The sequence below is a fragment of the Bubalus bubalis genome, chromosome 3 (assembly GCF_019923935.1).
Source record: "Bubalus bubalis isolate 160015118507 breed Murrah chromosome 3, NDDB_SH_1, whole genome shotgun sequence".
NCBI classification, from domain to species: domain Eukaryota; kingdom Metazoa; phylum Chordata; class Mammalia; order Artiodactyla; family Bovidae; genus Bubalus; species Bubalus bubalis.
Window position 1 is genome coordinate 90,293,166 of NC_059159.1, and position 24,977 is coordinate 90,318,142.

General features: G+C 41.0%; 1 protein-coding gene across 9 annotated transcripts in view; it reads left to right on the forward strand.

Moving 5' to 3' along the window:
- Nucleotides 1-24,977, forward strand: part of BNC2 (basonuclin 2) — a 479,630-nt gene that overhangs the window by 135,944 nt on the left and 318,709 nt on the right. For 8 of the 9 annotated variants that reach the window (XM_044939822.2, XM_044939817.2, XM_044939819.2 and 5 more), the window contains exon 2: nucleotides 19,851-20,051. In XM_044939822.2, coding sequence (XP_044795757.1) covers nucleotides 19,956-20,051 — 96 coding nt within the window. In that variant the 5' untranslated portion in view covers nucleotides 19,851-19,955. Of the gene's footprint in view, nucleotides 1-5,151; nucleotides 5,176-19,850; nucleotides 20,052-24,977 lie in introns of those variants that run through there. The other variant, XM_044939821.2, reaches the window with a different exon arrangement.

Here is a 24,977-nt window from a genome sequence, read left to right on the forward strand (position 1 = left end):
GACTGAACCGTCGGCCGAGAGAGTTCATCATGCTCTTCAGAATGGTGTGCAGTTTAAAGCTTATCAATTGTTTATTTTTGGAATTGTTCACTTAATGTTTTCTGACCGTGGTTGACCGTGGGTCACTGGAACCTGGGAACATGAAAGGACAGAGTAGGGAGGACTGCTGCTTTTTCCAGTTTTATTTCGTCTTAGCTATTGCTTAATACTCCTTTGGTAAGGCTTCTAATAAAATCAAACTGCAAGTCCTACAAGTAGGAAGGTGGCAGATATTAGAGACACAAGAAGTAATCACAACTTACTACAAAAGGACAAATGATGGATTTTAAAGTTTAAAAACCAAGCAGGAAAAAAAAAAACAATCAGTGCTCCTCTCACCCTTAGAAACCGTAAAAGTATCACTACATATTAATTTAATGTTTCAATGAAAACTTTTGATTATCAAGAAAGATGTGTCCTGTTTAAAAAAGTATGCGCTGAATATGTAGCATGCTTTCAAATAATTCTTGTCTAAAATGGTAGATACCAGAGAGGCGGTGCAGGGTATGGAGATGAGCACATCTTTTGAAACTAAACCAACTTGGTTTTGAATCCCAACTTTAACACTTAATTTAAGACCTTGGCCAAGTGGGTCAACTTTCTTAGTTTCAGTTTCCTTATTGGTGAAATGAGAATAATAAGATCTGTCTCATAGGACCTGTGAAGAACATATGAAAAAATACTTTATGCTTTCCATGGTACCTGGCACACAACAGGTGCTCAATAAATATAAAGTTACACCCCCCAGATTCTTTACCTATCAAGAACAATTAATTTCCTATGAGCTCTGGATGCTGAGATCTTACTGTAATTTTAACTTCTAGAAAACTTATTGAGGATATAAGAAAACTTAATATCACAAAGCCTTGGACATACTAAGTACGCTAAACCTAGGCATAGATTTATTTTGTTCTGTAACTCTTAAGTGTTTGGTTCACTTCTATTCATATTCTTCACCAGAATCATCACGTCTTTAGAATGAAGTTCCCATGCGCCCTGTGAAGATGCTCAACAGCCAAATGGAAGAATCTTCAGCAGTGATGTGTTTGTAAATGTTTCACAGCTAGTTCATGGGGGTAGGGGAGCTGGGATCTGTCCCTTTTGCTGATGTGAACTTCCCATGTGAAGTCAACTGGCTTGTAAAATTTGTAAATGTTTAATGGTTAGTTCTCACAAGTCGACTGAGTGGCCTGGTATAGTACTGGATCCTCAATCCTCTTGACCTCTGCTTTAAACTTGATGTAAAAGTAGTTTGGGAAATGCAGGTCTTAAAAAACAGTTCAGCCTGCCTGCAGCTTATTTTGTTACTTTGCCTCAGTTTCCCTGTTTGTATAGCAAAGCAATGGGAGTAGATCAGTTTTCTAAACGTCTTTTGTTGTGGTCTTATAATTTAGTATTAGGGCTTCTCAAGTGGCACAGGGGTAAAGAATCCACCTATCAATGTAGGAGATGCAAGAGACACAGGTTCAACCCCTGGGTTGGGAAAATCAGTTGTTTCCGACTCTTTGCGGCCCCATGGACTATATAGTCCATGGAATTCTCCAGGCCAGAATACTGGAGTGGGTAGCCTTTCCCTTCTCCAGCAGATCTTCCCTCCCCAGGAATTGAACCCAGTGCTCCTGCATTGCAGGCGTATTCTTTACCAGCTGAGCCACCAAAAAGCCCAAGAATACTGGAGTGGGTAGCCTATCCCTTTTCCAGCAGATCCTCCCAACTCAGGAATCGAACCGGGGTCTCCTGCATTGCAGGCAGATTCTTTACCAATTGAGCTATCAGGATGCCCATCTGGGAGCACAGACTAAAAGGAGTGGCTTTTGCTCCACCTGGGTGGACTTTTGTTGTGAAGGAACACAGATTTCTAGTGACTGCTCTGTCTTTGGTTCCTTGATACTTGCCCTGTTCCCCAAAGCTGGGAATCCATAGTTTTCATTTAAAATTTCCTGATTTTTTTAAAGCATATTGACTATGAATTAAACATACTTGCATACCCGTACACACTCATGAAGGGAGCCAAGCAAAACAAACTTGGCCAGAGGGCTTCTGGTTAGGAATCTCTTCTCATACGTATATGCTGCTGCTGCTAAGTCACTTCAGTCGTGTCCGACTCTGTGCGACCCCATAGACGGCAGCCCACTAGGCTCCCCCATCCCTGGGATTCTCCAGGCAAGAACACTGGAGTGGGTTGCCATTTCCTTCTCCAATGCATGAAAGTGAAAAGTGAAAGTGAAGTCACTCAGTCCTGTCCGACTCTTAGCGACCCCATGGACTGCAGCCTACCAGGCTCCTCGGTCCATGGGATTTTCCAGGCAAGAGTACTGGAGTGGGGTGCCTTCTCCACATACGTATATGCGCAGCACCTAGTATTTATTGAGTACTTAAGTGCTAGACACTCAGCTAGACCTTTGGCACTAATCAAAATGCTTTAATTTTCACAGCACTTTGGTGAGGTAGTATTATTTCCTTTTTATAGATGAGGAATTTTGGCTTTGGAAAACTAGTAACTTGCCAAGGTCACGTGATTAGTAAAAGGTTCCATAGGTATTCACACCTATGTAATCTGACTGCAGAACCACTTGGGCACAACTGATTGTGGATATCTCTGACAAGCTTCATAAGCACACATAGAACACAAATAGCTGAGTATAAAGAGTGGATCACGACTGTTATCTAATATTAGCTCATTTGTATGCCCCGATACAGTTGTGTGGATGCCCTGCTTGATATGATAGAGCCCTGGAATGCTGTCTGCTTTCACACTTTCTCTGATTTTCCTGATAGAGCTCAGTGAGGCCAGCATCAAAATCTCACAGGGAGTTTCTATTTCTTTTTTGTCACAAACTAGACATCTTGAGCTCTGGGGCAAGAACAGTGTCTTTGCCCAAGGGCAAAAGTTCCCTCCCTTTTCGTTGCCATATTTAAACCCCACCCATGGAAGTGCTCCAAGTGGTGAGTGATGATCACTTCCTCTGGGCAAGGGTATGAAGAATAAAAGTAAATGTAGCAGGAGGAGTAAATCCCAAAAGACAGAGATAAGTACTTGAGGTCAGAGACTGCATCTTTGATAGTTTATCTACACACCAAGCTCATTAATATGAATAATCATCTTAGCTGTAGTGGTTGTAGTAGCAAAAGCAATGTCAGAAATTAGTCTTGTCTTACATTTTTACATCAGCTCTTTCATTATTTCTAGGACTCAGGGTGGTCTCTTTGAGAAAGTGAGAAAGTGAAGGTCTCTTCCATGTTTCTCCTTTATTTCCACTTACTTTTCCTACCCATGTTAAATATTTTTCAACCTTAAAAATGCCAGTTTATGAGAGTAAAGGGCTTCCCAGGTGTCTCAATGGTAAAGGATTTACTTGCAGTGCAGGAGATGTGGGTTCGATCCCTGCGTCAGGAAGGAAAGGCAACCCTCTCCAGTATTCTTGGCTGGAAAATCCCATGGACAAAGAAGTTTGGTGGGCTAGAGTCCATGGGGTCTCAAAAGAGTTGGGCACAACTTAGCAACTAAAACAACAACAACAAAAAACATGGGGGTAAAACTTTAAGAAGAAAGACCAAAACTTGTGTGTAGACATCTCTATATTTATCCATTTGGATTTTTCCCTTGGGATATTTTGGAACACCATTAGACACTGTAAACCTCTTGATGGTTTATTCATTTGGTATGGAAGGGGACAGAAGAAAAAGAGCCAGTCCCCCTGGCTATATTCTTCTCAATACTCTATATCCATCATGTGAATGGAAAGAACCCAAGAATCTTCATTTTCAGCACTGTATCTTAGCCTCTGGCTCCTGGAGAAAACCAGTGTGGTTCAGATGTGGGATGGGAAGAGTGGTTTGCATTGGCATCGGCCTTGCGGGTGCTTTGGGGCTGGAGCACACTCAGCTGTGGGTTACAGATGCTTGCTCTCCAGTATTAATGTGGCCAGCATGTGAAACCATGGCATCCGCAATGCTACACAAAGGTCCACGCCTCTGATAGTTTGGGAAATAACTCCCAGCTGAAGAAATTCCTTCTTGAAGGGCTGAAATACATTCTTGAACATAAGGTCATTTTCTTTCAGAGGGGTGGAACCTGGAAAGAGAGGCCTGAGGACATTGGACTGGGCACGAGGGACAGTATCCTCGGGTGGCTACAGTCTCGGGACCTTGAACTGAAAATTGAAAAAAAAAAAAAAAAAAGTGCCACTCTAAGCCTGAGATTTGTGAGTCCCAAATTCTACGCTGTGCATGTAGCAGAGTTTGGTACATGCAAGCCGTTGGCTAGTTTCTTTGGAGATGTCCGATGCAAAGCTTGAGTGGTGGTGGTTATCATTGGGTCTGACTCAGGGTGAAATGTTCCCACCAATTTTAATTTCCCTGAGTTGTCACCATTGTTGGTAGGACCAGAGAAGAGTATATGGAAAAGAAAGAAAACAAGCATAGGGTTGGGTGGTGCTCTTTTTGTAAATTCATTAACCAAGACGGTTTTCAGGTCCCAGAAATACGTGTTCTGTCTCACGCATGTGGCCTGTGCTTCTCTCTAACCACGCATGAGATGGCCAGAAAGCTCTCATGCCCCGTTCAGGGAGTGGGTTGGTCTTTTTTGTTCAGGTGCAATTTCCAATGAAATAGTAGCTTATAAGTATTTAGAAGTTAGTTTATTGACTCTTATTGCACTTCGGAGCCCCTAATAAATAATTTATTAGTCTGATGGATATGTGGCTACCAGCTATGGGGCATGAAATATGCACTGTTTGTCTAATACACTGTAGGGAGACCTGTTTATAAAGTATTTAGTATTGGTTTTATAATGCACTGTTGACAGCAGGAGACCACGAAGCTCAAAGATCAATCTCATTTTGGCCCACAGTATTAATGCTGCTTTATAAAGCTCTATGACAGGTTGCTTAGACAGTGGTCCCCACAGAAAGGACTAGGTTAGGAGGGCGGGTTGGAGTGGCTGCCAGCACAGCGGATGAATGTCTTTGTCCAGGTCCCTGGGGTGACTGGCGGTGGCCCAGGTTGACCAGGTGACTCAGTATTTCCCTGTTCTCTAGAGGGATTCTGTTCTGAGAGTGCCTGGAGACTGATGGTGCAGAGAGCTGGGGGTCTTGGGCCCATGGTGGCAGCTCTGAATACCGATCGCAGGAAGGGGTGAGTCTGTGCTCCCCTCAGCCAAGTGACATTATTCCACATCTTCAGTCCTTCGTTCAGGTCACAGATGTGACACGGCATCGCTTTTTTAAGAACATATTTTTATTGGAGTTTAGTTGATTTACAATGTTGTGTTAATTTCCACGGTAACAACAGAGTGAATCTGTTGATACATATACACATATCCACTCTTTCTCAGTTTCTTTTCCTGTATAGATTGTTACAGAGTACTGAGTAGAGTTCCGTGTGCTATACTGTAGATCCTTATTAGTTAATCTGTTTTTATAGTAGTGTGTATATGTCAATCCCAGTCTTCCAGTTTCTCTCTCCCCTTCCTTATCCCCTGGTAACCTTAAGTTTATCTTCTACATGTGTATCTATATTTCTGATTTGTAAATAAGGTCACTTGTACCTTTTTAGATTCTGTATATAAGTGATATATGATATTTGCCTTTCCGTGACTTCACTCAGTATGACAATCTCTAGGTCCATCCATGTTGCAGCAAAAGGCATTATTTCCTTCTTTTTTTATGGCTGAGTAATATCCCATTGTATGTATGTACCATATCTTCTTTATCCATCCCTCTGTGGATGGATATTTAGGTTGCTTGCATGTCCTGGCTATTGTGAATAGTGCCGCAGTGAACGTTGGAGTGCGTGTATCTTTTGTTGGTGGGAATGTAAACTGGTACAGCCACTATGGAGAACAGTATGGAGACTGCAAAAACTAAAACTAGAGCTACCACATGACTCCGGAATCCCACTCCTGGGCATATATTCAGAGAAAGCATAACATTTTTTGATTTTTGTTTGCTTTGGGGAATTTCATTAGCTAGTTCATAAGTGTTTAAAAAAACCAGGTGGCAAACACTTAGAATTGGAGACACTTAAATAAAAATTAAATAATTTTATTCAAATCTTGATAAGAACTAAATCCTATAAGAATGCTATAAGGCAAAGATGTAGGTGTATTATCACAAGTTAGTGTCTACGTCTGGAACAAGGCGTTTTTCAGTTTTGTATTAAGATCGCCTTGCTGGTTCTAAGCATTTCACTTCCCAGATGGGAAATGGGAGCTATATTTTCTTGAACCCAGTCTGCTTGCTCGTAACTTGTCACAGTTTTGAAGGAAACAAGGCTGAGTCCTTTCTGCAGTTTGCCATTGCTTTTATCCTTCACCGATGCAGAGTTTCATGTTGTTCTCTCCTCCCTCTCCTGTCAGTCCTTGATGCCTTCCTGCCCCGTCTCTCTCAGCTGGTGCCCTCATCTTTTCTGAGATGATCATATCCTTTGTGTACCTGTCATTTAGTGAGCATTTACTATGTGTTAAGCACTCTGGTGGGCCCTGGCTTACCAACAATAGATGAAACTTTCTTTCAACAACTATACAGTTTAGTGGGGGAGATGGATAGGAAATTAGCTTTTTACATGACCACTTTTGATATATATATGTGTGTGTGTATTTTATTTTTTTTCACCATGGAATTTTTTTCTCTTTTGGTTTCTGGGGAAAAAAAAAAAATTGTTTTTTTCTCCTCCTTTAAAAAAAAAATATTTATTTGGCCATGCCAGGTCTAGTTGCTGTATGTGGGGTTTTTAGCTGTGGCATGTGAACTCTTGGTTGTTGCAAGTGTGATCTAGTTCCCTGGCCAGAGTGAACCCAGGCCCCCTGCATTGGGACTGGGGCATCTCAGCCATTAGCTCACCAGGGAAGTCTAGGGGTACCCTATTCATTTGTGCTGTTGATCACATGCTCTCCTAAAACCCTTTTTATATGATTTTCCCTCTGGCTCAGATCTTCAGTATCCTCTTCTCCCCTGGTTTCATCCCAGTTGCCTGTAATAGACTTTTTTTTTCCCCCTGTAGTGAAAAACAAACCATCTACACATGAACACAACTAACTTCTTCCAAGCCCTGCAGACTCTCAAACCACTTTCTCTTACTTTACTTGCTTTCTTTGCAAAATTTCTCCATGGAATAGTTTGTTTTCTACTTCTTCATTCCAGTCTAGTTTACATAATTTCTATACCTATTTGCCCGTGAAGACATCTCTCTTACAATACAGAATATAACATATGCAACCACAAATATATAAGGAATGATATGATGAAAACCCATTTTCTTAAGCTTAAGAACTAATAATGTACAAATACATCTCAGCCCTTGGTTACCATCCCAATTATATTGTGTGTGCATGCTCAGTTGCTTTGTCGTGTCCAACTCTGTGCGACCCTATGGACTGCAGCCCACCAGGCTCCACTGTCCATGGGATTCTCCAGACAAGAATACTGGAGTGGGTTGCCATTTCCTTCTCTAGGGGATCTTCCCGACCCAGGGATTGAGCCCACATCTCTTATGTCTATCTTCATTGGCAGGCGGGTTCTTTACCACTAGCACCACTTGGGAAGCCCTATAATTACATTGTACCCACTGCCATTTCCTCAGTCCAAGACCTGCCCTCCTAGCCTAAAGCAGGATTCTGACTTTGGTATTTCTCATTCCTATGTACTTTGTTTTGCTCTTACTACATTTACTACTACTTGTTACTACACTTGGCTTTCAGTTCAGTTCAGTCGCTCAGTTGTGTCTGACTCTTTGCGACCCCGTGAATTGCAGCACGCCAGGCCTCCCTGTCTATCAGCAACTCCCGGAGTTCACCCAAACTCATGCCCATTGAGCCGGTGATGCCATCAAGGCATCTCATCCTCTGTCCTCCCCTTCTCCTCCTGCCCCCAATCTCTCCCAGCATCAGAGTCTTTTCCAATGAGTCAACTCTTTGCATGAGGTGGCCAAAGTATTGGAGTTTCAGCTTTAGCATCAGTCCTTCCAATGAACACCCAGGACTGATCTCCTTTAGGATGGACTGGTTGGATTGCCTTGCAGTCCAAGGGACACCCAAGAGTCTTCTCCAGCACCACAGTTCAAAAGCGTCAATTCTTTGGTGCTCAGCTTTCTTCACAGTCCAACTCTCACATCCATATATAACCACTGGAAAAACCATAGCCTTGACTAGACGGACCTTTGTTGGCAAAGTAATGTCTCTGCTTTTGAATATGCTGTCTAGGTTGGTCATAACTTTCCTTCCAAGTAGTAGGCGTCTTTTAATTTCATGGCTGCAATCACCACCTGCAGTGATTTTGGAGCCCCCCAAAATAAAGTCTGACACTATTTCCACTGTTTCCCCACCTATTTCCCATAAAGTGATGGGACCAGATGCCATGATCTTAGTTTTCTGAATGTTGAGCTTTAAGCCAACATTTTCACTCTCCTCTTTCACTTTCATCAAGAGGCTTTTTAGTTCCTCTTCACTTTCTGCCATAAGGGTGGTGTCATCTGCATATCTGAGGTTATTGATATTTCTCCCAGCAATCTTGACACTTGGCTTTACTGTACTCTAAAGGAAGTAGTGTGGTTTCTTAGAATATTTAAACCTCTCTGAATGCTGACTTCCCTTGCCATTGAGAATATAAAACAATCACAGTACCCCTGTTGATGTTGTTCCTTCTGTCTTCTCCCACAATAGCCATCCCACAATAAGCATCTTCTTCCACAATAAGCATCCCAAGATGCTTACCTCGGCCACTTTCTTTTACCTTTCGGGTCACTTCTCTGTTGATGACTCTCAGATGTGATCATTACGGTGTCAACCTATTTTCTGAATGTTTCTAATTGCCTAGACACCAGATGATCCACTGTTTTCTCAAACTGAGCTTACTGTATATTCCCACCAACTTGTTCACTCCCATGTCTGTTGAGAGTGCTATTGTTTTCCTGGGCTCAGAATTTCAGAGCTTTTGTGCCATCTTTGACTCTTTTCCTTTGTTACACACGTTATCATTCTTGTCCCCTGGATTTTTACCTCCATGTTGCATCTTGCTCTTTTTTCTCCAGGCTTATTACCTGTAGCCTTTTTACCCAGATTGTTATAGTAGCTTCCTAATTGATGTCTTCACTTCTGTCTTTTCACACTTCAGTCCGTCTGTCTGTCTGTCATGCTTTTGCTGAATAAATCTTCTTCCAGTATAGTAATGATCACGCTGTGCTGCTAGTGAGATGCTTTCAGCAGTCTTTACTGTTATGGATGATGGGATAAATAGCATCTCTTCCAAGTGGTGTAGGCTTCCCACGTAGCTGAATGATAAAGAATCCTCCTGCCAGTGCAGAAGATACGGGTTTGATCCCTGGATTGGGAAGATCCCCGGATTGGGAAGATCCCCTGGAGGAGGAAAAGGCAACCCACTCCAGTATTCTTGCCTGGATAACCCCCTGGACAGAAGAGCCTGGTGGGCTACAGTCTGTGGAGTCCCAAAGAGTCAGATATGACTGAGTGACTGGGCATGCACGGCCTAGTGGCATACCAGCCCCTTTTCAGTATAATAGTTCCCATTGACCAGTCCACCCCGTTCATTCTTCATTGTTCTACACAGATCCTAACTTACTTTCCAGTTCAGCTGGACCACTTTTCTAGGAATACTGTCAGTTAAGTTCCAGTGCAAATGCTGCCTCTGCTTAGAAACTTCCTCCTCCCACACCAGCTAGAAGGAATCTCCTTTTCTTAAGTCCTATATCCTTTGACCACTATCTCTCTTAACATGTTCTGCGTTTCGTTAAGGTTGCTTAGCCAGATAAGCATGCTGGTTTATCTCCTGTACTAGATTATAAACTTCTCATGAGTAGGGTCTGTGTCTTAACTTTCATGTTCCACACACCTTGTATTTGGCAAGTAGGGCTTTGATCAGTATTCCCTAACAGTGGCTAAAAATACTTACTTGAAAATGTGTGTCTTAATAACATGTGGAAGAAAAGAGAGCTAGCAACCGAGCTAGTCAGGGCCAAAGAAGTATATGCCTTATCAATTAGCAAATTATTCAGCTTTTTCCAATGAGTTATTTCTGTTCTCTCCAGGATTTGTTTATTTGATGGCTGGATGCTGTCAGCCTTGAAGACTTTTAACTCTTAAAATGTGTTTAGGTGGTTAGAGGAGTGTATTTGTAGTTTTTTTCAATATGTTTTCTTGTACTCAGTGTCTCCAAATAATACTGTGTGTAGAGTATGTGTAATTTTCTCTCCAATCTCTCAATAGGCATGCTCAGTGTCCACTCCAAATAGCCATAATTACAAGTCAGAGGACAGGCTCAGCGAGCGAGGTGGGCAAGCATGTTTCAGGGTTCCCTATTGTGGGGTTGATGCTTCTCAAGTTGAGGTGTGTTTAAGCCTCTTGGATACACTCCCATTCTTGCATCACCTAGATAAGTTAACTCACACACAAGTATTCTGCCTCTCTCCCTTTTACTGGCTTTCACAATCATACTTATTTTGTGAAACTCAGGTATTTACTTCACAGTCACACTTCTTATCTTTAAAAAAAACCATTGCTAGCAGTACGTTTAGTGGCAGTTACATGACTGGTTTGTGAATGTGAGCAAGTATCTCCCTTCTTTGGCCTCTTCCCTTTTCTCTCCTACTCCCCCCGCCCCTGATTTTTCTCTTTTTTCCCCTTTCTTTTACATAGTTGTCTTTATTGTTTTCACCATTTTCAGTAGTAGTACCATTTACCTGGGAAGCCCCAGTGTCCTCTATCTCCATCTAATTGGTGGTTCTGAGTATGATCACTTTGTAAAAATTCACCAACCTGTATACGCATGTGATTTGTACACTTGTCTGTACGGGTGGTATACTTCAGGTGTGACAGTTTACTACTGCTACTGTGAATGGCAGTAGTCAGCAAAGAGTCAGACAGGACTGAAGCAGCCTAGCATGCATGCACGCACAGGACATTACCTGGCCTTCAGAGGCTTTCCTTGTGCCTCTTACTGACGCTGCTGCTACTGCTTAGTCGCTTCAGTTGGTGTCCAGAGTTGGTGTCCAACTCTGCGATCCTATGGACTGCAGCCCGCCAGGCTCCTCTGTCCATGGGATTCTCTAGGCAAGAGTACTAGAGTGGGTTGGCATGCCCTCCTCCAGAGGTTCTTTCTGACCCAGGGATCAAACCCAGGTCTCCTGCATTGTAGGCAGATTCTTTACTGCTGAGCTACCAAGGGAAGCCCCTCCTTATAAACATTCAGTTCAGTTCAGTTCAGTCGCTCAGTCGTGTCCGACTCTTTGTGACTCCATGAATCGCAGCACGCCAGGCCTCCCTGTCCATCACCAACTCCCGGAGTTCACTCAAACTCACGTCCATCAAGTCGGTGATGCCATCCAGCCATCTCATCCTCTGTCATCCCCTTTTCCTCCTGCCCCCAATCCCTCCCAGCATCAGAGTCTTTTTCAATGAGTCAACTCTTTGCATGAGGTGGCCAAAGTACTGGAGTTTCAGCTTTAGCATTATTCCTTCTAAAGACTGATCTCCTTTGGGATGGACTGGTGGAATCTCCTTGCAGTCGCTTATAAACATTACTGCTCACCAAGTGTCATATCACTTTTCAGAACCCAGTTAACCATTAATTCTTTTTGTTTTTAATATGCTGTTAATGAGTTTCTAGCATCGAGTTCCTTAATTTTGAAGACAGTCTTCAGGTGCATTCAAATTTGCTTTAACATGTTTTCATTTAAATATGTACATATATGATAGCGCCTCTGTTTTTTTCTGAAATTTATGAAACTTCAAGTTTTTTAAATTTTTACACTAATTTTTTAGGTTTGTGAATTTCATATAAGGGGATACCTTCGGCATAGTTGCTTTATTCTGTGACAGCTCTGAAGGCAAGAGTTGGGTTAACTCAATCTTCCTTCAGGACAGTAATTTGAACTATTATTATGATAACTTCACTGGGGCTGCAAGTTTCTCAGGTCTTCGGACTTTAGAAGGAAGTAAATAGAGAAATTAGCACTATCTTTACAGCCCTTCCTGATCATACAAAAATAATTGCCTGCTGTATGCTCGTTTAAGGAAACATGTTACTTGTCATTTTCCTCTAGACTTTCTCATAAAACGTGAACTTCAGGTTATGCTAGGAAGAAGCCATTGTCACTGTCTATAGCTGAAAAAAGATGAATAAACTCATTTTTCTGTCTTTAAGTCCAAACAGGGTAGGTAACATGTTTGATTTTTTTTTTTTCCCTTGAAGGCTGAGATTCATGCTGACCTCAGATGCTTTTGCATCTGCAAATAGCCTGATTCTAAGGATTCATCATTTCCCTAACATTTTATAAACTACCTCATCCACCACACCCTGTCCAAGTTCTCTTTATTTTTATTTTTTTATAGTGTATCAAGGGATTATGGCATTTGGACTTGTCCCTGAAAACACATCCTTGATGTGTTTCTCTGAAATCGAGCCCCTGATTAGGCTGTCAGCAGATGCTGTATCACATGGATTGTGCCAACTGGTACTGAGACGAGTGTCAACCAGAATGGTTTCTCCCTTTTGCCAGGGAAAGATGAGGTGCTTAGGTAGCATTTGCTTATGGGAGATGTGCCTACCAGGGCCGAAAGTTACTTAAATTTCTGCCCTGTTCAAACTTCATTTTAGGAGGCTTGTCTTCCCCATAGTCTGAGATCACACAGTGCTGCTTTTTCAGTGTATAAGCTTTTCCCTCAGTGTAAGTGATCAGTTTTTGGGGGTCAACAGTTGTTGTTATTTTTTGGTCACGTGCTCTAATGTGATATTCCTGTGAATAAACACCAGAGCGTGATTTAGTACCCACGCTGCTTTGGCAAAAACCAGGCTCACCAAAACCCAAAGGCACGCCTGCCTTTCTTGTCCCGAGATCTTCACTGGCTCTCCTGGCTGAGGTTTCTATATGTTGAAATGCCCAGTCCAGGCTGCCAGAGCCATCTGGTGAGGGTGTAGTTGTAAATAGGACATAACATGTACCGTTTTAACACAGACTCATAGAGCAGAGAGGGGCCAGTGATTGAGACTGGCAATCCAAGGGAGCAGACTATTATTTTTCTCTTCCTTCATTTGAATCTGTAAAGATCTTGAACTGCATTTTGAATTAGTTAATCCATGAGCTGTTAACCCAAATTTATGTCCCAAGTTTTTAGAGAATAAGTAATAAGATTGTTGTCTCCAAAGAGAAAGATTTATTGAAGAATACAGGTGCATAGTTCAGTACATTCATAAGGAGCAGACACAGGGTGAGAGTCAGGAGTTGGCAGACATGCTTCATCATTTAAATCTAGATTTAAAGGCAACTGCATTCAAGTTTACCTAGATCATCCAAAATTAATACATGAATGAGAATCTGAAAAAAGTTTTCTGATTTCCTCAAAATGTAAATGCAGAAATCCAGGGCTTCTCTTGTGGCTCAGCTGGTAAAGAATCCACATGCAATACGGGAGACCTGGGTTTGATCCCTGGGTTGGGAAGATCCCCTGGAGAAGGGAAAGGCTACCCACTCCAGTATTCTGGCCTGGAGAATTCCATGGGGTCGCAAAGAGTCAGACGTGACTGAGTGACTTATTAAAAAAAAAGAAATCCAACTATTAGAATCCAAAGTGTTTCTTCATGATCATCAGACTTCTGTAGAGCCCTTGGCTGTTGAAAGAGAGGTACTTCAACTCTTACAAGGCTGGTAATGGGAGGAAATTAGGAGCCAGTGGAGCTGAGAGATGTAGGTGTGATAGATGAATCTTATTTGTGAAGATGGGCCTCTCCAAGTGTCGTGAAGTGAAGTTGCTCACTCCGTGTCTGACTCTTTGTGACCCCATGGACTATAGCCTACCAGGCTCCTCTGTCTATGGCATTTTCCAGGAGATGTGTTCATATCCAAACTCCCGGTGGCTCACATAGTAAAGAATCCGCCTGCAGTGCAGGAGCCTCAGGTTTGATCCTTGGGTTGGGAAGATCTCTTGGAGAAAGGAATGGCAACCCACTCCGGTATCCCTGCCTGGAGATTTGCATGGACAGAAGAGCCTATCAGGGTACAGCCTATGGGTTCGCAAAGAGTCAGACACAACTGAGCAACTAACATACCTTATGAGCTCCTTTTTAATCTTCTTCCCTCCTTCCTTTCCCCCTTAACATGCAGGCAGAGTAATAGTTCATCTTTTCTCTGTGTGTGTTTTTTTTTTTAGAGGGGGTTGAATTTTCACTGTCCTCCCATCAAATGACCTATGTGACTCAAGAGAAAACAGGCAGCTTAGATTATGATATAATTATTCACAAAGGGAAAACCTCAGTGGAAATTATTGTTTTTACGTTTTCTCTATTCTTGATAATGAATCAAAAAATTTTCCCCCTTAGTCTCACACAGAAAATGAAACTCACAATAAGGTAAGGATGGCAGGTCTCACCGGGGAAAAAGGTTGCTGTCAACTTTTTTCCTCCAGAATATGGAAATTTGGGTGGATTATCTGTTCAGAGGAGGTTTCCTTTATTAATTCTTTTTCCTTTTTTTCACTTAAGACATCTGTTAACATTTCACACAGCCCAACAGATGTTGCAAAGCAAGTCCCATACTTTGTTCTTAGGAAAAATGACATTTCCTCAATTGGTTACCCCCACCTCTGTGACTGGGCCCAGCCTGCTGCTTCTGCATAATTTGCATATATTAAGTTATATACGTTAATGCTATACGAATTTGTAGCTTCAGCATTCTTTTTATACTCTGAAGTCTGATTTGATTAGAAACTAGTTTACCCATTGAGGGTTGAGAGGTCATAACATTTTAAAAATCTCCTTTGAGAAGGGCAGCCTAATTCTGCAGATAGGTTTGGATAGCCAATTACTTAAGAATTTTTTTTCTCTATAAAATAAGTGAAGTACAAAAGCTTGAGTTGTTTTACCACAAGGAAGTGCTGATTGTCATGCGATGTGGAGCGTCATTTTTATTATTTTGGCAAGAACAGGACAGTTTTGTCTTGACAAGCCATTAGATGAATACCAGTGTGTGTCACATGAAAAACCACTGATCTTTAACCCAGCTCTGTACTTAACCAAGCCTTGAAAATGAATAGTGCATAAAAGAAGAGCAAAGGCCAGTTTACTGTCATTACAGATTACAGAATCTGTTAACAGCTGCTGAACTGAACCCAGGGAATTACAGGTATTGTTCCGTGAACCAGCGGAAGTCCTAGAGATGCTTGTTAAACTGTGTCTATAAATCGTACATTTATTTGATATTTGCCTAGGATTTACATTGCTGGAAACATAGCTGAAAAAAGGAAAAGCCTTGAGTACTTTCTCTGTGTACTAAATGCATGCCTTTATCACAAAACCACATATATTTACATAGAACTGTCTCAGTGATACTTCCTTACCTGTACTTATGGAACTTATTTTAAGAAAGCAGTGTGTTTTCAAAGAAATTAATAATGAATATTAAAAAGAAAACACAGTATCTCCCCCCCCCCCCCACAAAATCGCACATACAAACATACAAAACAAAATCCTTAGCTCATTTGTTTTGTCAAGGTGTTCATTGTGGCTAATATTTGTACCAACTTGTGATTTTTTTTTTTTTAATGGAGGGAAAAATCTAACCCATCTCAATACCCAAATATTGAAAAGATCAGTAACATTTAAAATAGTCGGTTGTGGGAATTATTGCTTACAGAGCTAACAAGAGAAAGAACACACTTTCTAACTCTGCTGGTGGAATTGCATTGTGCCTCCCTGTAGTCTTGTTATCCCACACTAACTGAAATGCAAATTCTTTGTAACTAATTGGATCTCATTGAGGGTACATGCACAGTATGTAGTTATATGCAAAAAGGTTTTAAAAACTAAAATTTCTTTGTAATTACAACTTTTGATTACTATCTGAAATATTGGTATCTATAGTATAGGTTTAGAATATATATATATTTAATTTTTTTATAGATTACTCAAAAACATGAGCTATGAGATACTTGGTAAATGCCAGCTCAGAAGTTAGGGGGCAAATGTTTGTTTACAGGAATTATAAGTTGGATTTTATTAAAGTCTTGTGAGAATTAAGAATTTTTTTTTTGAAGTTTAGGATTTAGTATCTTAGAGCCAATACAATGAAGTCATGCTTATGTATAATCCTTTTGTTGGAAGATTTTAAATGTGAAAACATCTTAAACATAAGAAATCACTTCCAAAAACTATTGTCTTTTTGTTTTTTTCTTCAGTTCTCCGGTTTACTTTAATATTGTAAACTGCATCTGAGTTTCTTACTTTTGTGTAAGTGTATTTCCGCTGCATGTTGTGATGAGGTGGAGATACTCACATTCTCACAGTGTCCTTACTAACTTGGGTGCCATTTAGACCTAATTGGTGTATTTCTTCCCATGGTTTGTCTCTCACTCTCAGTAAGAGTGGGAAAGCCAACATACAGCTTTCGTATTTGTGATTCTTTCAGTGGAAATACATGGATCAGGACAGCAGAAACCTGTGTAAGTGATGCCTGCCTCTACTCCCCTAGTTTTAAGTAATTTTAATACAAATGATTCTAGACAGTTATTTTACAATCTGCAAACTACATAGCCAGTAGACAAATGCAAAAGTCATGTTTGTGCCTTGTGGGTGTGTATTTTTTTTGTACCTCTGTCCTGATAGGTGTCCTACTTGCTAGACAAAAGATTATCCTAGAACTGGGGACTCTGCATGCCGTGTTTCTATGTGGAAGTACGTGGCAAGTTCCAATCAAGCATTTTGGAGGTTTCTAGAGGAGTCAAATTTATGTTTTGAGGACTTGATTTAAAAATGATCGTTCGAAACTTAAAATCTGCAAAGCACAGTATGTGTTTATGCCTGAGGTTTTTGTTTTCGTTTACCTGTTCATTCACTTCTTGGCAAGTCAGGGTTAATTGTTACCTCTTATCGTATGAAAGCTTGTCTTCTTTGTAGACCATTCTTACAAACAAGTTAAAATTTTGTTTGATCAAATCCATTTAGCAGGCGCAAAATTGCATGATAGATTTTTAGTAAAAAAAAATTCTTAGATAACCTGGTGCTTTTGAGGCGTGTGCCTTGGCAGTAGTTACATGCCAGGTACTAGTTCCTTACACTGTAGACTTGTTTCATGTAGGGCAACCCAAGCTTTGCCCTCTGAAAGAGCTCAGCTTGCCTAGGCTGGGTAGCATTTTGTCAACCGGGCAGACCAGATTTGGATGTATTAGCTAGTCAGCCTAATAACCCTGTACAGACTGTATTGATTTTCTAGGAGAGAGTTTATGAACTAAATAAACTTGGGGTTGGTGTCTTAATAAACTGCTTCTCTCAGTCTGTCACATTTAGTTACAGAGTTGTGCAGTTTAGGGGGAAAAAAGGCTAATTCTGTTACAGATTGTTCACAGCAGGGTCTCCAAATTAGCCCTTTGTTTTGTAATGCCACCTTGCTTGGGCTCGCTTTGAGCACATTTCTCAGTTTTGCCCTAATGAGTTGCAACACTGATAATGTGGCTGATGATCTTTCATTGATTTCACTATCACTTGCTTGTCTGGTAATTGATCCGTTGCTGAGCCTCTAGTTAATTATATCGGCTTTGACATGGCCCGGTCCATGGGGAATTTCAAGTCTTGCAGAATAACAGTTTTAATAAAAGAGTCTATTACTGCAGGTGCTTGCTGCTGCATGCCAGTTGATTTTTGTGTTGTTAGTGTGTGTGTGTGTGTGTGTGTGTGTGTGTGGTTGGTGGGGAGGGGGATACTTGGGAAAGGAGAGGACCATAGGACTGGAAGAAACGAGGGGTGGGGGCTGGAAAAAGAAGAAGAGGGAGTGAAGGAGAGAGGAAGGAAGGAGGGGGAGCCGAGAGGGTGAGAGCAGGAGAGCCAGAGGCAGGCAAGAGAGAGCACACAGGCAAAGCGATACAACAGAGCCTGCAAGGAGCGAGGAGGAAGCTTGCTATTGACAGTGTCCTTAAGCCTCCCACAAATAACAGCCATTAGTGGGAAGGTCAGGAGCTGAGCAGGCAGCTTGACTGAGGCACTGAGTGCCACTTCAGAAATCAAGAGGCTAGCAAATTTTAGAGGGAGTTTAAGTGGGTAATAGCTAGCTGTAAAGGTACAGTCACTGTTGACAATTGACTCATAGGGTTTTTCTGCCTTCCCCCCTCCAGAATATTTTTATTGACCACAGGTGGACTTAATATATTTTAAGGCAACAATTCTTCGGGTTCTTGTTTGTTTCTCTTCAGATATTGAATTTGCTGCTTTTGAGACTTTTTTGTGCTTAATGGTGGTGAACCGGAGGGAAGTTTAACAGAAAAGCTTTCAGGAGATGGCGGTTCTAGAGGGGAAGGCACATTTGTGTCAACATAGTGCACGTTTTCTCATCTTTTCTCATTGTCCACTAATGACACCGAGCTGCCATTGAAGCTCTTTTCTGTTTCTTTTGTTGTTTCAGAGAGTAAGGTTTATTGTTATTCTTGAGTTAAGAAGGAGCAAGGAGAGTGGTACATTTGTCCTCGGTATTTGTAGGTGGTTGAAGATTAATGTGCCTTACATTTTAAGTTTAGGAAGGATGGCTTTTTCCTGCTGACTACTTTTATGAGACGACATGAATTTAGCTTTCCATTTTGGAGTTACTGTTTATGTACAGTGCATTTTGTTCAGTTCTGCTTTTCCATAAATAAGGTAGATAAATACGATCTAATAAATAGATGTTTTGTTTTAAACTGGGTTTAATTAAAAATACAACATGCTATCGAGGTTATATTTCATCAGGCTGGAAAATGTTATAGAATTTTCTATAGAGATCTTGAATGAAAAGTGGAATTTTTATATTCATTACTTTTTGCCTGAAATGGGACAGGCTTTTTTTCTTCATCTTTTTCTTTTTTATGATTTGAAAGGATATTGTAGAAGCTTCATCCAGGAACTTTAACAAAGGATTTTTTTTTTTTCTACTTATTGAGCTTTAAGAAAAGGTACACTTTTTTCTTTTTCCATTCAGTTTCTTATTGTTTAACATCCAATTGAGTACTTAATGCCCCGAGGGAACTGTATAGTAAATAATGTGTATTTATTTTGCAAATGTTTATTGTGCATCTTCTATGTTCAAAAACCTGCTAGGTTTATTTATATACTTTTTAGAGTGTAAGGTCACATCACTATGTATATTATTTTCTCCAGGAGTTTATATGTGATTATAAATAGCCCAGCACATACTATTTCTTTTAGGAGCTAACATTTAGACAACACCTAAGCCAACTTCACATTCTCTTACAGCTGAGTATTTCTCTTTCTTCCAGTGTAATTAGGGGGAAAAAATGTTTTCAAGCCTAGTAGTTTACAAATGTTAAAGCAAAGATTAATGTCAGATACTGCATGCTATACCCGAAAGCATTGTTGGGAAACATTCCCTGGGAAGGGCCCCAGCCTCTCCTTGCCCTGTGGACCATCCCTGATTTCGGTGCTGCTTGGAGTGTGCATGAGTGTGTATCTCTCCGTGTGTCTGGAGAGGGGTTAGTGCAGGGTGTCATTCGGTGCCTGACAGTGGAACAGTGCAGTTGACTCTCAGCTCTTCTATCCAATGACATGCAGTGGCTGAGAGTTTGAAGCTGATGGTTGGGTCTCCAGTGCTGCCTGCACACCTGACAGGCAGCTGTTAAACCGAGCGAAGGCAAGCTCAGGGAGTCACAATCTATGCATAAATGATAGGGGTGTCTGTGTAGAAGGTGCAAAAGAAGCTCTGACCCCCCTCCCTCCCCCAAATCTCCCCCTTCCCAAATGAAATGCACAGTTCAGCCAGCTTCTTAACTACACTACACTCCTGCTACTGGCTGCCAAGAGGCTCAAAAATCCACCTTCACTTTTCAGTCAGAAGAGGCAGAAGTGGATGTGAGAGAAAGAGAGACACAGAGAGACAGAGAGCCAAAGAGGGCAAGAGACTTGACTTTAAGAGACTCCTGTACTGACAACTCCATGCAGTTCGGAACCAGAACGACTCCAGCTGAACCAGGGTTCATGGGAACATGGCAAAACGCTGATACTAACCTCTTGTTCAGAATGTCCCAACAGGTAAGTTACTTTTTTTTTTTTTAAAGGAAACCTTGAATTGTTATGTGTACTTTTGTTTCTGGTATTTTCCTTTCTAAACATTTTTGAAATCCTGATCACTTCGTAGTTTGGGCTCTGTTTTGTCATAACTGTTACTGGAACGAGCAGGGTTACTTCTCGGCTTCCCTAAAGGCTCCTTAAAAGAAAAAGGGTAAAGGATACTGAAGTAAAAGAAAGGAAAGGCATTTGTGGCAAAGTTTCCCAGTCCAGCCAGGGTCAGGGGAAGACTTCATTTATTTCTTTGTTTTCTGTTAAATAATAATAATAAAAAGCCACCCCCCGCCCCAAACCCCCACCCAGGACATGTTATCTATCTGCATTAATCACTTCATCCAAGTGGCTGCTATCTCAAGAGTAAGGTTTGCCAACCCCACGGCCATGAAATATAGGGGCCCCTCGGCCCTGCCCGACGGACTTCCCCGGGCTAGAAGCGGCTTGACTCCGACCCCGGCCGGGGAGAGGAGGCTGCGTGGGAGCCGCTGGCAGCGCCGCCGAGGGGCGCGGGTGGAGGCGGCGTGCGTGACGGGCTGAGCCGCTGGCCGGTCCCAGCTCCTCCGCCGCTGCCGCTGCCGCTGCCGCCGCCGCCGCCGCCTCTTGCGCGCTGGCCCTGCGCTCCCGCCGCTCCCGCTCGGCTCCCGCCTGCTCGCCCACCCGCCGGCCGGTGCACTCACACTTCGGCAGCCTTGGCGTCCTCCCCAGAGCCGTCCTCGGGCCGCCTGGCTGCGCCGCCGCTGGCTCTGCGGGGAGGGTCGACGTGTCCGCCCAAGGCCGCCGGCGGCTGCTCGTTAATCAGCGGAGCCCGCGGCACATACCGTGTACCGTGCGCTTGGTGGTACCTACGCGCCCCGCGCGCCCGGCTCCTCTTGCACAATCGCTGGCTCTGCGGCTCCGAGGGGGAGCGAGGGGGAGAGGAAGCGAAGGGAAACAACCCAGAAACTTTCATCTTGGACTGTGCTCAAGCGAGGGAGGGAAGTTCCCTGGTGCCTCCCTCCCAGACACGTCGTTGCTTTTCAAAAGCCTCCATCAGACCCACACAAAGCAAGAGTTAGTATGATATTAGCCTCCGCACAGCACGAAAGTGTGACTGTACACTGGGATTTTAAGCAGATGGAGGTTGTTAGGAAATGGGTATTGCTTCTCTCTCTCTCAAAAAAAAAAAATACTGCAATTACTTTCTTTTATGGAAACCTACTTTGTTTGTAAGGAGTTCATGAGAACTAAATACTTTTATTGAGTTAATTTGATTTTTAAAGTGTTGGTGAAGAAGGAAAGAAACCAGTTTACCAGACTGGAGACTACCACAAGTTTAGAAATACATCTGCGAAAGGTAGTACAGAGAGCCAGGGTTTTGTAGCCTTTAGCTAGGGAACAGTTGTATCACACAGTTCTAGATAGGATAAATGCGTTTGAATAAGGTGTATTTTGACATATCCTGTAGAGGGACCCTGATTACTGCTGATACAGTAAGCTGGAATTTAAATGCAATCAACACAAGCCCAATAAGCAACTCTTTATGTGCAATTTCCCATTCTTGCAAGTTAAAAAGTTCATTTCCTCTCAGAGATATTCTTTGGCTTGCCACTGCCGGGTGCTTTGAGAGGTGTGTTTCTGAGGCACATCCCTGCCTGGGTGACTCTCTTCGTGGTTGGAACACAGAGTATGTTTTCACTGACCTTAGGACCAAATAACTTGTTCTCTACTTTAAAAATTAGATATCATCTTCAGGGTTTTCTTGTTACTGGAGGTCGTGGTCTGTGTATGTGTGTGTGTGTGTGTGTGTGTTTTGAAAGGGGAAGTTGGTTTAGGTCTCCCTTTAGCTAGAAAAGAGTTAATAAAACCAGATAGAGATAATGATCAATTGATAAATGGCTATTGAACCACATAGATGGTGTTAGATTGCTTCTTTGGCACTAGCCCATTTCCAAGTAGATTTGAATCTAAGGAGACTTTAAGTTGTGCAAAGCATTTTAGCTAAAAAGCAAATAAAAGTAAATTATATAAACGGTGGATCAAAATTGGGAAAATAATTTGAAATTGCTCAGACAGAGAAACTTGTGCAGCTAAACCATTATGATGTCTTTGATCCAGCTGTTTCACTCTCTGGATGTATAAAAATCTCTTTTGTGTGTACCTGTGTTTATATACATGTGAAAGTGAGCATCAGTGACTATGGAAAGAGTAGAAATATAGGGAAATAATTTATGCTTTATGGCTGCTGTATAAGGTAATGTTAATTATACTATTTACTAAACAGTACAATGAAAGGAGAAAATCACAATTTTAAAAAGTGTAGTTATTTTATTTTATATGTTTTCTTTATTTTTTGGTTTTGATGTAGTTGGCAACTCCCTCTTTTTTCTTCCTGTCATGGTTATTAAATGCTTACCTCCTCTGCATTTTTGGAAGGCATCTAAAGAGGGTATAAGTTTACATGTTTTTTTTTCCTCCTTCAGGATGATGTTTTAGTTTGTATAAATATTGTGTAAACTTAAATTGAAACTGTGTAAATCCTAAAATGCATACTGTACATGTTCAGTTTACATGTTTATTTTCCTGACCTATAGTTCATCAGCAACGCTGATTCAGTGTGTGTGTACATGTGTGTATGTGCCAATGTAAGGAAAGACACTTCTTGACATGATCTCTCTCGAAGCCAACAGTTTCAAGGAATACTAGTCTCTATTACACAGTAAGCCAGTTTTTGTCTTACTATAGGTAAAAGTTTGTCCAGTTAAAGCTGCAGAATTTTATATTTCTAAGGCCTAGAGATATTTTTCCTGTATTAAGATTAATTTCTAAGGAAAAAAAATGGACTTAGTTCATGAAGTGAATATTTTGGGCATTTTTTTGTTTCAAAGTTATCTGTAATAAGATAAAAACTGAGAGATTTACCTGATGATTTCTTTAAATATTAGAAAAGACTGACTAGCCAGTTTCAAAACTGAACTATAGAGAATTCACAATCCGTATTATTTAACTACAGCAAAACTTAAAGTGGGAGATAGCTCATAAATACTGAAATTTAATATTCTAGCGTTGTGTCTTCTATGGGTAATTTAGGAAGTAGGGATATAAAAATCTTTGTCTTTTGTTTTGTATGAGCCAAGTTAGATCTGCTTATATGTAAATGTTTCAGTCTGTCTAATTCTAACAAAAAGATACCACAATCTGAAGCCAATTTAGATTTGGTGGAACTAAGACTATTCCCCTAAAGTTCAAGATATGATAATTTGACTGCATTTTCTTGCCTCTATATTTTCTTCCATATTTTAGTATGATTTTTTTTCAAAAGGGATAATATTTTCCCATACAGACAAATACTTGATAACCTTGAAGGGCATGACTCTTAACTTCTCTAAAGGGAGTTCTTCTTTAGGTCACTTTGATCAGTGACAGGTCGAGAATAACCAGAAACTCTTTGCTCATCTTTTCTGTTCATCTCCTAGAGTCCAGAATGTTGTTTTGCCCATTTTAACCTCACAAGGTATTGTTAAAAGCAGAAAATAAGGTCTGCTTTTGGAAATCGTTGTTGTTTTAAACCAGGCTTTAAATGATGATTTTTTTTCCATTTTTGTAAATACTTTGTTCATGTGAGAGAATAGCAATTAAAATTGTTTGTACTCCCTCAAGGGATGCAGTAGTCTAATAATATATTTTGAAATCTTCTCAGAAATAAAACTGTAACAGGTAAAGGGCTAGAGCTTATGCTTTACACATTACTAGAGGCATTTACCTTTTATTATTGGTGAGGTATATTTAACCTGTTTCAAATAAAATGTGAATCTCTTAATAAGGTCTCTTTTCAGACACGAGTGAAATACTAAGTTAGAATTATAAATGACTCTGTGCATCATTATGTAGTAATTTAGGATTCACCCAATGATGTAACAAAATTAACAACATAATTTCATTGTGAAACTGTATCTTGTTAAAGAACAACTGTCTGACATTCTCCTACAGTTGCTTTATTTAACTTCATGCAAATATTATTAGTAGTGACATTTTTCTATTGTGCATTAGATTCTCTCATTAGCATGATGTGTTAGTTATCACCAGAGAAATCGTTTCCTAGATAGGTGAGGGGCAAACCAAGAAAGCTAAAAATTAAATCAGTGATTTACATTAATACCAGAGCGTCTGCTCACCAGAGATAGGACAGAATCAAGCAAACTTTCTCACTAATATAAAATCTAGCCATTTCAGAGAAATGATAAATAAAATATATTGTCAGAAACATATAACAACATTGCTGGCATCCATTTAAAAGCAGGTTCGATATGCATTTTCCTCCCAGTAGTCTTTTAGTTCTTTCTATTCATATAGGCAAGCACAGTTTCCGTTGGTTGAATCTATATATTTAAGTGGAAATGGTGATTTTGTCTGACTTCCTACCTGCCCCCCCCCAAATAATTTGAATGTTTATGCACTAACAGTTTAAAAGGCACATAGGCAGTGTTTCTTACAAGTCAGATGCATAATTGTATATCGTGGTTTGATTCTTCTTTCTAGTTCATAGAATGTATTTTATTCTTAACTCTATCCCCCTCGTGCAGCTGTCCCTTTTAACAGAGGATGTATATTCTTATTTAACCAGAGCCCGGAGTAAAGCAGTTGATAGTTAATGGTCTTTGAAAATGACTTTCACTGCCAGGCATCAGCCATCTCTAGGTTTCTGCACTTTTCCTCCTCCCTTTTTACTCCCCTTCTTACAGTTGGTGTGTTTCAGTAATCACATCTTACTAAAAAAGGATTAAATTGACCAAACTGACGGTCTTGATGCTAAAATAAATATTTATATTAGGAGGCATGTAATTTCAGCCTGTTGAATTAGTAGGCTCCTACCTCCAATTTAGTTTCCTCTCTAATTTGAGTGATAATGTTTTATAT